Genomic DNA, 17,888 nt, shown 5'->3' with positions numbered 1-17,888 from the left:
TATTAAAGATGATAAAATTGAAAAGGCTTGCTATCTCAAAGAGACTGAGATATGAAAATACTAGAAGCATGTTAACTATTTCTCAGGTAAAACCCTTTTACTGGTAAGTTAGGAATATAAGAATATTGGGATAAATGATAGGGCTTAAGTTATTTGTTTGTTAAACCTGGGGAGGATTAATATTTCCCCTAACAGTATATACATTCCCATTATAAAAGAAAGAAGGGAGGAAAAGCTTTATTTGATACTTCGAAAGAAAGAACTAGAACACCACCTACTGCTCAGTAAGTTAACTTATAACTTAAGCAGGGGGAAGATAGCAGTAATGAAAAATTATTTACCAAAGTGCATCTTGTCTTTATTGTTGGCAATAGCATGGATTAGTCCAATTGTTCCACAGGCATTGCTGATGGTTTGCTTCATGAAATATACTGATGATGTAACATCTTGTCCCTGAGATTTTATTTTTTCCTCTTCTTCTGTTCTGAATATTTCATACTATCAAAAAAAAATCAAGTCTACATGTGAAAATAATATATTAAAAAGGACTTAAATATAAATATGGAAAAACTCTAAATATACATCAATGGGGATTTGGTTAACATGGCATATGTGAATGCAATACTACAAAACATTTTAAAAAGAATAAAAGATTTACATATTCTGACTTAGAAATCTGTCCATGATTATAGAGTGGTTACAGGCCAGTATATATTAATATGATTCTCATTTATGTTTTAAAAATATTTCCTTTGTATATGCATTGCAAAGTGTTAAAGGATATAGAAAAACTTAACAGATAAGAGATAAGAGATCTGGGATAAGAGATTACTAGAGGATTTTTACTTTCTATTTTTCACATTTCTATACTGTTACATCATATTATATTAACAAAATTCACACTATATTTATAAGTATATGGTATTCATAACATTCACCATTATCTATAACAACTGATTGTAAAAACAATATGGTACAATAATGTCAAAAGTGTGGGCTCTACATCTGATTGCCTTAACCCACAACCTGGCTCTGCCATTATGAGCTGTGCAACTCCAACAAGTTACTTAATGTCTCTGTGCCTCATTTTTCCAATTGTAAAAAGCGTTAAAAATAATGAGGTTAAAAAATGGGTGGGGAGAGAAATTAACACAACATTGTAAATCAACTATACCTGAATAAAATAAATATTTAAAAAATTGAGTGAGGATGGGGACTCCCCTGGTGGTCCAGTGGGTAAGACCCCGTGCTCCCAATGCAGGGGGCCCAGGTTCGATCCCTTGTCAAGGAACTAGATCCCGCATGCCACAACTAAGAGCCTATGCGGCCAAAATAAATAAATTATTTAATTAAATAAATTTAAAAACAAAAGTGAGGAGAAGGAAGAGAGTAGGAAGATGATTTTATTGTTTTGTTTATTGTTTTCCTATAATTTTCAGATTCCAATAGAGTAGGGAGCCCTACTACAGCCCACAGGCTACAGGCCAAACCTGGCCCACTGCCTGGTTTCATAAGTAAAGTTTTATTTTTGTATTGTCTATGGCTGTTTTCATACTAAAAGGCAAAGTTGAATAGTTATAATAGAGACTATCAGGCCTGCAAAGTTGAAAATATTTACTAGCTGACCCTTCACAGAAAAAGTCTGCTGACCCCTGTGATAAAAGAAACAAATGATGTCTATTTAAAACCCATAATTAAGGAACTGCTTTTAACAACAAACGTAGCTGTGCCTGAAAAAATAATTTTTATAAATGTGCTCCTAAATCAAATTTTTATTTTTTTAATTTTTTACTATTTTTTATTAGAGTATAGTTGATTTACAATGTTGTGTTAGTTTCTGCTGTACAGCAGAGTGAACCAGTTATACATATACATATATCCAAAATCAAATTTGTAAATATTTTCAGAATAAATTCTGAACCATTAATTCATTCATATAAGTTCAACTGATAAAAACTGAAAAGTTCAATGCAGTAAGGTCTTGAGCTGAAATGTTTTGTACAGTCCTAGAGTTTACTTTGTTATTGTTGTTGCTTAACATCAATGTTCCTTGGTGACAAAGCAAAAGAGTTTGAAGTTATCAAAAACTTACCATAAAGTTATCAAAAAGTTTGATAACTTCTCAAGATTTAAGGTTTAGAAAAAAAATCCTAAAATGATTCAGAGCAAGTACAGGAAAAAGGAAAGTGACTGTGTTTTCACTGTGGTCTGCCATAATTAAAGACAACAAAAATATCAGAGAGAAATAAATTAATAGCGTAAAGCACATTTAAAACACTGTAATTGACTTTATTTAAAAGATAATGATGTATCCATAACAATTCTTTTGCTATTAGTATGCTGAAGCCATTCACAACTACATAATCAGTTTCTAAATTAGAACTTAGAAGATTGAAACACTTCATATTTCCTAAACCATCCACTAGATATCCTTTGAGTGATTTTTATTATGTCACTTATGAGCTGAAATAGTGACCGATCAAATTGTAAGAGATATCAGAAAGTGGCAGATGCCACTATATTTTCTACTTATATAAGTATAAATACTCATTCCTCACATCTTCCCATTTACTTCATTTTTTACAATGTGGAGTTCATCCTATTATTTCTAAGTTTAAAAATAAAAATCAGAAAGATATAGACTCAAAACTGTTTTAAAATGGCTCCATAATGCACATAGCTATAAGATATCATTCTAGAAGGCCTGAAATATGGAGATTTGAATTTAGATACAGAGAGCTAAGAATAGCTGTTTATAATCCCCAACATATCCTAAATCTGCCAATTAAATTGTATTTAAGCTTAACGATTCGCACCCAAATCAAGTTTATTCTGAAAATAATGTAACCCATGTCACTAGTTACATCTACCTCCTTAAAACAAAGATTTCTTTACTTATATATTGAAAACATTTACATATTTTATATATTAAAATTTTGAATATTCTTTATTCATATATTTTCTAAGACAGATTTAAGAATATCCTAGTACTTAACAATTCTAAAGTATACACATGAAATTGTGATTAAATGTCACATCAAAACAGTTGAGGCAAACTAACCATATTTTATAAAAAAAAAAAGAAAACTACCAGAGTTTAAAAGACTCAGGGCTTCTCTGTCAATCTACAAATCAAAATCTAAATACATCTCTTTAATAAAACTAGATTTTTAGGATGTCCCCACCGTCTAGATTTCCTCATTTTATGCAAGAAAGGAGTCATCTGTTCTTAATTCATAGGTTTAATTCAACAGCATAGGTTTAATTCAACATTGAAAGAGAATTCTGCATTTACTGGAAACTATATCTTACTTAACAATTACCTTTTCTGTAATAGGGAAGAGAAGCAACACTGCACACACTGGTCTTGGTACCATGCTAAGGAGTTCAGGATCCATTCCATATACATCAACAAACTGCCAGTTAGGATGTAGACCTAATTGTTTGAGAAACTGGTAAAAGGGGGAAAAAAACCAGTTTAGTGTTAACAGGGAAATAATGTGTATATACTGTATATCTGATACATAAAAGGGAATGGAAGGTACAAATATTACTGATGTTCAATAAGAATGAAGTAAAGCAGGTCTTCCATGAATAAGGTAGGAAGAGATAGCAATTTATTTAAATCAGTTAACAAACATTTAAAATTTACAACATATTAAGCAAAACTCCGTTTTTCAAAATCCATTACTTTGGGATTGAACATAATAAGTCAGGACTTCACCGAACACATACAAGTGGCTTGATTGGTATCTTAAACTCATTCCCAACATTGGATTTTTAAGGAAATGCATCTAAGTTCTAGTACATAAAGAATTATTTTGGTAGTAAATCAGTATAGTCTATCCTAATTATCAAAAATGATGACTGAGGTTTAAAGATAGATGATAGGTTGATATCACAAGTTTTATCAATGAACAAAGAGTGTATAAGGCCAAAAAAGTCCAAGCAACTTGTGGGAACACCAGGAAATGCTTGATATAAAAAGTAACCTGGGACTTCCCTGGTGGTCCAGGGGGTAAGACTCTGCGCTCCCAATGCAGGGGGCCTGGTTCAATCCCTGATCAGGGAACTAGATCCCGCACGCATGCCGCAACTAAGAGTCCACATGCCGCAGCTAAGTCCAGGTGCAGCCAAAATAAATAAATAAATATTTAAAAAAATAATTATATAAAAAAGTAACCTGCTGGCTTCCTGACTTTCAGTACACAATGAAACCTACTCAGCTTCACTGTCTCCCCTAGATCTAGCAAAAAAAAAAACTGTAACAAAAGAGCAGTGTTTTTTTCAAACTCTTAAGAATTCATAGGGAAATAAAATATCAGACCCTAATCTATTGCAGAGAGAAAAGGAAAAAAGAACATAATAATAAGAATGATGTCAATTTCACAATAAACTCAATAAATGCCTGTACTGAAGGAAATTGATGGTTTTAAAAAGTTCACCATCACAAAATAAATTTTACATGATAGAAATAATAAAGGAGTAGAGGAAACAAAAAACATACTAAAAATGCATCATTATACCTTACTTTGAGAATACATTATAGTATCTACTGGTCTAACATTATCTTTAAGTTGTTTTTTTTGTTGTTGTTGTTTGTTTTTTTGTTTGTTTGTTTTTGTGGTACGCGGGCCTCTCACTGTTGTGGCCTCTCCCGTTGCGGAGCACAGGCTCCGGACGCGCAGGCTCAGTGGCCACGGTTCACGGGCCCAGCCGCTCCGCGGCATGTGGGATCCTCCCGGACCGGGACACGAACCCGTGTCCCCTGCATCGGAAGGCGGACTCTCAACCACCGCGCCACCAGGGAAGCTCCAACATTAACTGAGATTTAAAAATAAAAAGGTGCCTTGGGTATTTCTCCCTGAAGAACGATCACACATACTTAGATCATCAAATGAGATCTTGCAAAACCAATGGAAGCCATGCCCTATTACATAAACAGTGTTATTCATCTCACAGTCAGGTTCTACAAGACAAGACATTCCTGATTAAAGGACCACTCTCCACATCCCTCCAATTCTCTGCCTGTAGAAAAAACGCTACTTACTGATAGTATGGTTGGTCAAAAATAAGGTCTTAGATACATTTAATAAGAAATACTCTGAATTAAAAAACTTATCTTGGCAGAATGTGCTCAACATCCATAGATTCATCAAGTCACATGCTCTGCAAGTCTGGGGCCACAGAAATCAATGGCCTTCTCTAGTTAATACCTATTCTTCATCTGATTCCTATTAATGATTCCAGACTTTAAAAAAGTTCAATGAAGTATTTCAAACTACTTCCCTCTCCCTTCTCCACTTTCTCTGAAATTCTTAGTCTATGCCCTCCTCAATATTCAATTCTATCTAGAAACTAAAAAAGGACTAAAACTGACTGCAAAGCCAAAGGAAGGAACTGTGTCTTATTCATCTTTTTAATCCCACTGCCTAGCATTGTACTGGCCAAACCATAGACACTCGAGTTCTATTTGCTGAACTTGCAAGAAATTTGTTGAAGATTGTATCTCTATCTTAATAGATAATCTAGCCATCTGTATGTCTGCACATGTCTGTTAATCTATGTTTATAATGAATATTTTACATATACTTTTTATTTGTGCCAAGTTAAAGAGGTAGGAAAGATACATTTGGCTTCTAATCTAAAACCAGGCATTTATCAGCTCCAAATACTCCAAATACTACCTGCACAGGACTGACAGCTCTAAAAGGCATACTGTCAAGGAAAAGTATCATAAACCCTGATAAAAGACTTTAAATTTATTTGTTAATATTATGTACCCCCAATAGCCATATTGCTATAAAGTTATAAAACAAGAGGTACATGTAACAGAGTAATTTTTACATCTGTGCTGCAAACTGAAAGTAACAGTTAAACATCTTAGTGAAAAAACATTCTGGAGAAAACTGGCAAATTACCTTGAAGTTGTAAACTTGTTCCATGTCAGCCAAAGCTAAAGAGTATAAAAATTACCAAGCTCCAAAGCAGTTGTAGTGAGAGTGATTAGTATCAAACTGAGAACACATCAATGATTAAATAGAACATTAAATTAAATATAAAAAAAATGATTAAAATTTAACTGGAATCATACTTTTCCTCAACTTTTTACTCATATAGCCAATCAAATAAGATTGATAAAAAGACGTTCAACTTAACTAATATCTATTAAGTACACCGATGCAACCTCTGACTCCAGATTGTTATGGGTCAGACTCACACAGGAAGTCATCATATGCATAGAAAGAATAAAAGAGGCTATGCCTAGTAACTACCTCTGGGCTTCGGAGAAAAGGTGAGGAAGAAAGTCTCCAACTTTTACCTCTCACTTTTTTTTAAATAACGAAGGTATCCTACTTTTATAATTAAAGGAAAAAGAAGAACCTACGTGCATTTGTGATGATCATAGTCAAATAGAGAAAGATTAAAAAGAAATTCTCTAAAATATTAAATATTAATAGTAGTTAGCTTGGATGGTATGGAACTCAACATTTTTTTTTTTTTTTTTTTTTTTTTTTTTTGCGGTACGCGGGCCTCTCACTGCTGTGGCCTCTCCCGTTGTGGAGCACAGGCTCCGGACGCGCAGGCTCAGCGGCCATGGCTCACGGGCCCAGCCGCTCCGCGGCATGTGGGATCTTCCCGGACCGGGGCACGAACCCCTGTTCCCTGCATCGGCAGGCGGACTTTCAACCACCGCGCCACCAGGGAAGCCCCGGAACTCAACATTTTATCTTCCAGTGTTTTTAAAAAGTGTTATTTTTACAATAGATGTAGTTTCAAAGATACAAATCTACAGAACTGATATGCATGTATTTTCTTTAAATTTACAAAACTGTGATAAAACATAATGCCAGTTTTAAAACTATTCCCAAAAAATCTCTCCAGCTTACAAAGAAAAGTATTCTATATAGTACAGGCACTTGCAAAGCCTTCTCTACACAATTAGAAGCATTCTGTTTGCACCAAATATAATAAAGGGATTTATAACCTTTAATATCTGTCTTCAGGCTTTTTAAAACATTGGGTAATAACAAAAAATTCTGACTGACTAGCTCACTAAATTTTTATAATGCCACACTAACGTTTGGCCTATCAAGAAAAACAATTAGTAAATTAGAATATGTGCCCAAAAAAGATCCTTGGTTAACTTATCCTTTTCAATGGTCCAAAGAAAAAATTTCCACCAGATACAGAATATTTTAATTTATTTGTAAATATTTAAAAATAGTATCTTGTATCAGAAACTATGCTAGGAACTTTAATGCACTTCACCTTTACTGCAAAGGAGGTTTTATTATTACATCCTTTCACCAGTGAGAAAACTGAGCCTGGGAGGTTCTGTGACTTTTCAAGGTCATTCTCAGAACCCACATGCAAAGCTCTGGATGTTCTGGTGCTTATTTACTTGTCTCTCACTGCTTAAAGTACCTTTTTGTACTTTGTTCTCTAATTTTAGCCACAATGAACTCTTCAAGTTCTCAAAGGGTCGATAACCATCACTTTTGCACACAAACTGGACTTATATCTGAAAAAATGTTAGCCTCTCCCCCTCATTTTAAAAATTTTATTTATTTATTTATTTATTTTTGGCTGTGTTGGGTCTTCGTTTCTGTGCGAGGGCTTTCTCCAGTTGTGGCAAGCAGGGGCCACTCTTCATTGTGGTGCGCGGGCCTCTCACTATCGTGGCCTCTCTTGTTGCGGCGCACAGGCTCCAGACATGCAGGCTCAGTAGTTGTGGCTCACGGGCCTAGCTGATCCACGGCATGTAGGATCTTCCCAGAACCCGTGTCCCCTGCATTAGCAGGCAGACTCTCAACCACTGCGCCACCAGGGAAGCCCTCCCCCTCATTTTTAATGAATTCCTCCTCATTCTTTAGGTGATAGTCAAGTAACAAAAACTCTGATTACATAAATATATATAAAAAAAAGAAAAATTAAATCTACCTTCCTTTCAAATTTGTTCTTAAGTCACTTGCTCTGGTCTTTAATGGCCAGCTCAGGACAGCAATAGATTCTGCCTTGTTACTAATTTACTAATGATTTGGGTTATGACAGAAATTATACTTATCTAATAATTGCTTGATATCACTACTAGTAAAAGTATACTAGTAGTAACTGCTAGATGCAGAACTAGGAAAATAACTAATAGTTAAATGAGAAAACAATGGTTTTTAAACTCTGGAAACCAGCCAAATGAATTTTAATAGCTATTTAGTAAACAAACAAAAATGAAATTACTTAAGTACAGAATGGGGAAATACTAAAAACATTTTATGTAGGGACCAAGAAAAAAAGTTTACTTTACTGCAGGCTCAATATGGACTACACAATTGTCAATGTAAGTGATGCAATGCTGATCTGCTTTAAAAGTTGTATTAGGACAATTTAGTAACACACTATTTCAACACAGATTATTCAGAGTGGAATATGATATCAGCTCTGGCAGGCCTATTTTATGAAGGATGACAACAAACAATCAGGCTCAAAGAAAGGTCACCAGGAATGATAAGGTTTTGGAAGACATCACAACTGGAGAATCTGGGCATGTTCGAAGAAAACTTAAATTATTATAATCCTTTTCCCCCAATATTTCTAGTAATATCATGAAGAAGCAATTAGATTTACTCTGTATGGTTTCAATGGGAGGATGACAGACAACTGGAGGAAGTTACAGGAAGGCAGATTTTGTTTCAATATAAAGAAATATAATTCTTCTAATTATACATTATTCTCATGATAATAAAAAACTAAATCACTTTATGAGATAGAATACTGCTCACTGAAGTATTCAAGCAAAAGATTCATGACCACATTAAAGATAATTTTAAGAAACATTTTCTGGAGCATGAAAGGAGCTATATAAAATTTATTCATTCTTCCATTCAATAACTATTTGTTGAGAGCCCCCTATGGACCAGGCACCATTCTTAGTACTTCAGACTTGTCCTTGTTCTCACAGAACTTACATTCTAGTGGTATGATATACACAATAAACAAGTAAACACATAAACAAGATAATTTCACAAGGTGGTTAAGTATTATGAAAAAAAGAAAACAAGACATGATGTCAGTGTAGCTTCAGGGCCGGTGGTGGGAAAAGGAAGGAACATTACCTGCATAATCAGGAAAGACTCACTGAGGAGAGGACTTTAAGTTAAGACACAAATGACAAGAACCAGCCATGAAACAACCCAGATCAGAATGATTCAAGCAAAGGATGAGCTAGTACGAAGACTGAAGCAGGAACAGGACGCGCATTCAAAGACTGCAGGCCAGCAAAAGTGGGAGGCAGGCAGTACCTCCCCATCAGGCCATAGTAAGCAGCTTGAAGTGCATTCTAAGGACAAGCAATGGAAGGCTGTTTTGTGTTTTGAGTGTTTTAAGCAGGGAAACACAGACGTGATTTGCATTTTTATAAAATCTCCTTGGGTGTATATTGAGAATATATTTTAGGGAGGTAAAGGGAGAAGCAGAAAAACTAGTTAGGAAGCTACTGCAGTTGTCCAAACAAAGGATGATGGTGGCTTGGGACGTAGTGGTGGAAATGAACAGAATGGCCAGATTTGGGATAGATTCTGAAAGAAGAGTCTACCGGAGTTGCAGATCATTGGATCTGAGAGGTTAGGTCAAGAAAAGTATTAAAATCAGCTAACTTCACCGAGTGCATGCTTTGTCCTATACATTGTTATGCATAATTTACATGTAGCAATTTATTTAATCCTTACAACAATTTTACAGGATTAGGAGGGGTTATGAGAAACTAAGAAACTGAGGTACAAAGAGGCTAGGTAACTGCCTGTGGTCTCAGAGCAGAGATTCAAACCCAAGAAATTAAATCAGTACAAGAATGGCCTCTCCAAACTAGCATAGCTGTGAAGAATTAATGACATTGACTTGGGCACTGTATAAATGGTGGTACCCTTAAAAGACTGGGGAAGCGGATTTGCAGGAGAAACGAGAGGATGTAAAGCCAGATTTCTTTTTCAGCCATGTTAAATTTGAGATATCTATAAGACATCCAAATGGATATACTGTAAGAGCGGTAGCTGAATATAGTAGTTTCCAATTCTGTAGAGAAGTCAGGACTTGGAGGAACACAGGATCTGTCACACAGAATAGGTGACAACTGACAGTACTAATGCTATACAACAGAAAATATAAAAAGATTAGCAGTGTAGGACAAAGTTCTGAGGAACTCCTTAGTAATTGGAAGGGAAATGATCCAGCAAAGGCAAATCTAAGAAGCAGTCAGAGAAATAGGAGGAAAACCAGAATTATCACAGCAGCCAAGAAAAGATGTTTTAAGAGGGATGGAGTGGGCTACTCTACCAAATGTTGCTGAGAGATCAAAAAAATGGTGACAGAAAAGTGAACGCTGGATCTGGCAAAGTCGTGATTAGTAAACTTGAGAAAAGTAGTTACTGTGAAATGGTGAGGATAGAAGCAAACTAGATGGGAGTGAATACAGGAAAAAAAAACGCTGATAAGAAAGTAGCAAGAGCGTCTATGGACAATGCTTTGTGAAAATTTACAAAGAAGGGAAACAGAGAGGAGGAGTAGAGGAGGTCAGCGTAACAAGGGTGTTTTTCCCAAGATGGGAAACACTAACTAATGAATATTTGTATGTTCATGGCAATAATTTAGCACATGACTTCTAAATCTTTTTCCAACACTAAGCAACGAAATACAATTTAGTTGTAAATTTCTTTTCCTTCAGCCAGAAAATATTTTGCCTATTCAATAAAATCCACAATTAGGAATATTTCTAGGGAATTTCCACATCAGAAATGGGTGGTTCTAAAATACAATATTTAAAATTACATAATGTGGCTGTGCAATACTCAAATCACAAAACATAATCAAGATGAAAATCTAGTGTGGTCATAAAAAGAAATTCTATGATTGCCCACATCACAAAATGTTCTTTTTAAAAAAATGTTATAATTCCTGATGCTTAATTACCTGTAACTTTCCATCAGCTACAAGCTGCTATTACCCCTTAAATGCATATGTAAATAAAATGGAGCTTCAATTTTTAAAATAATTTTTTCTATCATTTAACTGATTTTACTCTAAGTAAGTCCTACCTATAGCAAGACAAAATATCCTGAGAAGGCAGTGACAGCATATAAACCAACAAAAGAAATCACTACTTACCACATCTACTGAGACATATGGTTACTAGTTAACGTCTAACAGTTACTAACAATCTTCATATAGTAGACATGTGTTAATCATTCTTATACCAACTAGGCATTGTTAGAGCATTAAACAGTGTTTGCTCATACTGAGTATAATGACACATGCAACCAACAAATGGTAACAGAGTGAAATCAAGGTAAGTAAAAGGTCTGTGATTCCATTCAATTGAGGAAAGAAGAAAAGGTGGGGACGGGTATTGTTGTTGGGATTAATCTGTGGCTTAATTTATAAATTTTCCAAATTCTGAGTGAGTTAATTAAATTTCCATTCATTTTTGAGTCTCAGCTCTGCCACTAACATAAAGAGAATAAAGAAACAAGTACAAAAATTTTGGTTAAACTGATTACTTCTTAGATACTTGTCCATTCTCCCACTAAATGTACATTACTTCTTTAAAAAATAAATTTAAAGGGGTGGGATAGGGAGAGTAGGAGGGAGGGAGACACAAGAGGGAAGAGATATGGGGATATATGTATATGTATAGCTGACTCACTTTGTTATAAAGCAGAAACTAACATAAAAAAATTTTTTAATTAAAAAAATAAATTTAAAACAAACAACCACACCAAAGCATGCCAGAAATAGTGGACAATCATATACTAATAATATCTTTTCTCTGTTTATGTCACCACAGAATGGCCTCCTGTGACCATCTAACCTAGTATGTTTTCCCTGATGGTCTTCATCACTGTACCATTAATTTTCTCCACTGCACTTATAATAATTGCTAACTATTTGTTTGCTTACTTGTTTATTGTCTGTCTTCCCAATGGACTGAAAAGCAGAAAACCATAAAAGTTTTCATCACCAAATATAACCAGCTCCTGCGCAGATATCTGGTATTCCAAAAGGTGCCCCTCAAATATTATTTAATTGATGTGAATAAGTGAATGTGTTTTATAGTCTACCAAGATTACTTAGGAACAAAGGTTTCCAATTAGAACGTAGGTTTAGAATATAAGTTTCCAATTATATAAGCTAACATCTCATTAAAAATAATAATGGTATCATCTAAAAACGATTGTATTTTTTAGTCTGTTGATACAGTTAATTACACTGATTGACTTTAGAATAGTGAACCAGCTTTGCAATAACAGAATAAATGGCTCTTCATCAAGATACACTATCCTTTTTATATACTGCTGCATTCTCTTTGCAAATATTTTGTAGAGGATTTTTACATCCATGTTCATGAGGGAGAGTCTGCAGTTTTTCTTATTACGGCTTGTCTGGTAATGCTGGCCATAAAATGAGTTGAGAAGTGCCCCCCTCTTCTATGTTTATGTAGGATTAGTATTATTTCTTCCTTAAACGATCATTTCAAGAGATACAGGAAAGTCATTTAAGAAAATTCAACAGTGATCCATGATAAAATCTCTCAGCAAACTCGGAAAAGAAGGGAACTTCCTTAACCTGATAAAAAAGCATCTACCAAAACCCTACACCTAACATATCTAATGATCAAAAATCAAATGTTTTCCCTCTAAGTTCCAGAACAAGACAAAGATGTCCTCTCTCTCTCCATCCTACTCAATTTTGTATTAAAGGTCCTAACTAGTTCAACAAGAAAAATAAATAAAAAGCATACAGATTGAAAAGGGAAAAATAACACAGTCTAACCACAGAGAATATGACTGTCTGTATAGAAAATCCCGACGCATCTACCAAAAAAAGCCACTAGAGTAAGTGAATTTAGCACAGCAGCAGGACAAAGTTAACACGTAAAAATAAATTATACTTCTATACATAGCAATGGACAACTAGAAAATGAAATTTTAAAACACCATCATTTACAATAGCACCAAAAATCATTAAATACTTAGGTATAAACAAACATAAAAATGTGCAAGATCGACATGCTAAAACGACAGACCACTGTTGAAAGAAATCAAAGACCCAGGTAAATGATGAGAGGTACCGTCTTCATGGATTGCAAGACTCAATATTGTCATGATGTTAATTTTCCCCAAAATATATCTATAGGCCTAGTCATCAAAATCATACCAAAATTTTTTGTGTAGGTTGACAAGCTGATTCTAAAATTTATATCGATAGGCAAAGAAACTAAAACAGCCTAAACAATTTTGAAAAGGAATGAAATTTGAGAATTCATACTATTTAATTTCAAGACCACAGTAATAAAACTACAGCAATCAAAACAAACACATAGATCAATAGAATAGGACAGAGCCCAGATATATGGTAAATTGATTTTTAACTAAAGTTATAAAAATATCTGGAATTAGGTCTGAGAGAAATATGCTTCCTTCCTAGGGCACTAAATCAGAAGTTGTAAATACTGACTTCTTCAGAAGGAAAATTTTTTTCTTTACAAAGCCGTCAAAATGTTTTAGGCAAAAAAATGAACAACAAATGTCAAAGAGGGTAAAACAAAAGAAAATTAATATTGATAGGAAATGCCACCTTAATAATAACATGAAAGATATATGCTGTGTTCCAAGCTTTGTTCATTACTAAATTACTAGATTACTAAAGAGACAAGAATTGAGGCAGTAATAATCATTTCAATAGCATGTAATAAACCTGAATAAAAAAATAGTTTGCTGACAACATTAAAATAAAGCACTTCTATCTGCTTTCTTTATATAAGGAATTTTCTACAAGCTTTCAAAACCGAAAACCAATGAAGTACAGGATGAATCATTATTCCTTGGTGATGAGAAGGAAGATTATTGGGGCGGGGGGAGAAGTATGATAAACTAAGAGGGCAGTAAAAAGTAAACTTGCTGTTGAGAATGAAAAACAGGAGAAGACAAAATACACCTGAGCAAATAAAAAGTTTATACCTGGTAGCACTTATTGTCCTTTTGATCGAGAGGCTGCGAGATGTTCCCTCTTCCTTCCCCATCCCGAACCTCCAACACCCAAACGAACTTAAAGGGTTGTAGCTGGCAAAGGATGACGTGGGAATTGAGCTTTCCTATGGTATAAGAGCAACTAAATTCCACTTTTAAGAAACTGGAAGAGAAAGGGGGCGTGGCGGAGAAGAGAAGTGACTTGATCGGACGAGAGAAGATGACTGGAAGATGATTTCATGGTGCAAGTGGCGGATGAGATTACAAGGACTGAGTGGGAGCCTTTACAAAGCTTGGAGTCAGGTGTTGCAGGCAAATTAGTCACCTAGAAGGTACAGGGCTGGGACAATCATGGATTCGGCACTAGCAGGAGGCAAAACGAAGAGAGAAGAGGAACTGGAATACAGGGTGAACGTCCCTCAAAACCTCTGACCCAAAAAACCCAGGAAATGCTGATGACGGGGAATGGGACCAGAGACAGCTGGGAGCATCTCCAGGACCCAGGTGGAAGGGAAGCGGCCGCAAACAGGGCACGCCCGTCTGAAGGTGAGCAAGAAGGACCCTCACGGAGTTAAATCCCAGACTCCTGGGGGAGTGCAGGGGTGTAGGCGGCCAGGGTCCCAAGCGACAAGACACCTCACTCACCTGGTTGGTGACCTGAAAACGAAACAGAGAACACCATTTAGCGACAAACTGCCCGGGACTAGAGGCGGCAGCCCGGTGCCCTCCGCCCCCGCCCGCGGCCTCAGGCCAAGACCCGAGCCACGCTCACCTCGGGATTGGCCTCCAGCGGCAGCCAGCGTTGACTCTCCATTGCCACTCCGCCCGGCCCCTCTCCAGCTCTGACAGCCGCCGCCGCTTCCGCCCCCTTGCTCCTGACCTGGACCCGTCCAACCCTGCGCCCCGAGGGAGGGGTGCCGAGAGACGAAGAAAAGTCTAACAACACCCTAGCTCCTTTATCCCTCGCTACAGAACCACAAGTCAAGGTTTTCACTTTAAATTAAGATACAATCGGAGAGGAAAAGAACAGGAGCCAGCTTCCTATTGCAGAAGGGAAAAGAATCTCAGCTCTCTCCCCTCGCGCTTGGACTCTTCCGAACCGACGAGACTGCTCCAGTGCCACGCATGCGCCAAGCGCGGGTCTGGGACCGCGTGCTCTCCGGCGCCCTCCCATGCCTGTATCATCAGCCGGAGACGCTAGGGGGCGCGCCGCTGAGTCCTGTTCGTCGAGGGAGGGACCTGGGCGCTGCCAGTCAGGAAGCCCCGCGCCCAGAGGACGCCAGTCATGCTCGGAAGCTCCTTTGCCAGGGTGCAGAAGTGATATGTCGGCCTTGTCTGCTGTTACAGAGTGGGGAACATTTCTATATACCTACGCAGTTCCGTGTAGAAAAAATGTCAAGTACCTGTTAAGAATCAGACGCTGTAACTAAGTGTTGGGTACACAAAGCTAAGCTTACAGTAAGGTAGAAGAGGTGGACAAAAGAACGAAGAATCACAATGAAGTGTGATACACGTGTGATAGTGGTAGCATGAGGTTGCTGAAACTACACAAAAGGACAGCTAACGGGGAAAGGGAGTGTCCAGAAGGCTTCCTGGAGGAAGTGGACAGCTGGAGTGAGCCCTTAAAAAAGTCGATGGTAGCCAGTCAGAGAGGAGGGTGCTCGGAAGAAGGGAAAGTGTGCACTGTGGCTGCAGAGCCTGCAAGACTGAAGGGCAGTAGTTAGAGACAGTTTTGGAGAGATAGGAAGGGACTAACTGGTCAAGATATCTGGGCTTCATACTGAAAACAGCGGGGAACCGCTGAAGGATTTTAAGGAGAATTTTCATCTCTCTTTTCCATCAGGCTGTGAATTCCATAAGGCCTGCAGCAATGTCATTTTTGAATTCCTCACATCGTTTTCCCCAAAGCCTAACCCAGTGCCTGATACATAGTAGATGCTCAATAAATATTTGAGGAGTGAATGGAATAATCAGATATGCATAAACCCCATTTTCAATAATGTGGAAAATTTGCCAGAGTGAAATGATGAGAGACTTAATTAAGGCAGTAGCGGTGACGGAGGGGCAGGAGGGGCAGGCATAGATTAAAGAGATACTGTTTGAAGGGGGTATCCTATTTCTGAGCCCGTACTGTCAATGACGACTCCAGAGATCTGACCTGGGGTAGAGTGCGTGTTACTGCTGCACCCAAGAGAGGGAATGCAGGGAGAGGAGCAGTTAGGGAGTGAGGAAAAGATAATTACACTGAGCTTGCCTTTCTTGGGGAACTTCCAGCTCTCCCACTCATGTTCTTCTGGCCACTATTCAACTTCCAAGGAATTTCCAAGATTCCCTGTTCTCCTTATCTATCTGAGAGATTGTTGGAATACCACCCAACTGTGAGGTGGTACATCTGAAATGTCCAGCTCATCATGGGAAGCCATAGTTGCATAATCACTTCAGTTGCACAGCCAGGCTCTTAGTGGCATGCCAGGGGTTGTTTTTCAAATGACTTACTGTCAGAGGAATGGCGTTGGTCCAGAACCTTGAGGTCCTGCACTGTGACTCTCCTGTTAGGGCTTCCCTAGGACTCCACACAGCATGGACCTCTCTAGCACCATTGGATCTGCTGAGATATAGGGCCAAACAGAAGGTAGCTTGCATTCCAGCATGGACTTGCTGCAGAGGACTCTCTTGCTCAGGGATCTACTCAAACTGGCAGCCATCCATATCACCCAATAAACGTGTTGCACCTGTATTCCCAAATGTGATGTATGCTGCATCCAAAAGCCAGAAACCCACCAAGTGCTCTGCCTCTTCCCTGTTGATAGGAATTGCAGGGTACAATAGCTTATCCTTCATCTTAGAGAGGTTGTCCCATTATGGGCTAGATCTTTGGACCCATAAAAGCCTTATGAGGGACTTCCCTGGTGGTGCAGTGGTTAAGAATCTGCCTGCCAACGCAGGGGACACGGGTTCAATCCCTGGTCTGGGAAGATCCCACATGCTGCAGAGCAGCTAAGCCCGTGTGCCACAACTACTGAAGCCAGCGCGCCTAGAGCCCGTGCTCCGCAACAAGAGAAGCCACCACAATGAGAAAACCACTCACCACAACTAGAGGAAGCCCACACACAGCAATGAAGACCTAATGCTGCCAAAATAAATAAATAAATAACTTAAAGAAAAAAAAACTTATGAATGTAGTAGCCTCTGATCTTTGTAGGGTTTAATTCTCAGCCTCTGGCATGCATATACCCACCATGGTATTGAGTCCAGCACTTCTTAAACTTGGATGTACATACAAATACCTAGGGAATCTGAAATGCAGATTTTGATTCAATAAGTCTAAGATGGGGCCCAAGATTATGCATTATTGGCTCCCTTTCTGTTTTGTTTTGTTTTTTAATTTTTTAATTGAAGTAGAGTTGATTTACAATGTTTTTCTGGTGTGCATCAAAGTGATTCAGTTATACATATGTATAAGGTCCCTATGTTTCTTTTTGTTTGTTTTTTTGCGATATGCAGGCCTCTCACTGTTGTGGCCTCTCCCATTGCAGAGCACAGGCTCTGGACGCGCAGGCTCAGTGGCCATGGCTCACGGGCCCAGCCGCTCCACGGCATGTGGGATCCTCCCAGACCGGGGCACGAACCTGCGTACCCTGTATCAGCAGGGGGACACTCAACCACTGCGCCACCAGGGAAGCCCAGATCCCTATGTTTTAATTCTTCCTTTATCTATAACCTTTGCCATATAACACTGAAGTTTTTTCCACTAGGGGCAAAGTAGTGTCAATCCTCATTATTCATGGGTTCTGCGTTTTGAATTTATCTACTTGCTAACATTTATTTGTAACCCCCAAATCAGTACCCATGTCACTTTCAAGGTCATTC

At 37.7% G+C, this 17,888-nt stretch overlaps 1 protein-coding gene across 1 annotated transcript in view; it reads right to left on the bottom strand.

Moving 5' to 3' along the window:
- UCHL3 (ubiquitin C-terminal hydrolase L3) overlaps positions 1-14,877 on the bottom strand; it is a 44,215-nt gene extending 29,338 nt beyond the window's left edge. Inside the window, exons 1-4 of the mRNA XM_024753915.1 lie at positions 14,791-14,877; positions 14,664-14,675; positions 3,324-3,452; positions 342-498 (exon numbers count right to left, since the gene is read on the bottom strand). Coding sequence (XP_024609683.1) covers positions 342-498; positions 3,324-3,452; positions 14,664-14,675; positions 14,791-14,832 — 340 coding nt within the window. The 5' untranslated portion in view covers positions 14,833-14,877. The remainder of the gene's footprint in view (positions 1-341; positions 499-3,323; positions 3,453-14,663; positions 14,676-14,790) is intronic.
- Between the last annotated feature and the right edge of the window lie 3,011 nt (positions 14,878-17,888).

Source organism: Neophocaena asiaeorientalis, unplaced genomic scaffold (genome assembly GCF_003031525.2).
Source record: "Neophocaena asiaeorientalis asiaeorientalis breed wild unplaced genomic scaffold, Neophocaena_asiaeorientalis_V1.1 scaffold212, whole genome shotgun sequence".
NCBI classification, from domain to species: Eukaryota; Metazoa; Chordata; class Mammalia; order Artiodactyla; family Phocoenidae; genus Neophocaena; species Neophocaena asiaeorientalis.
This window is presented reverse-complemented; position numbering and strand designations above follow the sequence as displayed.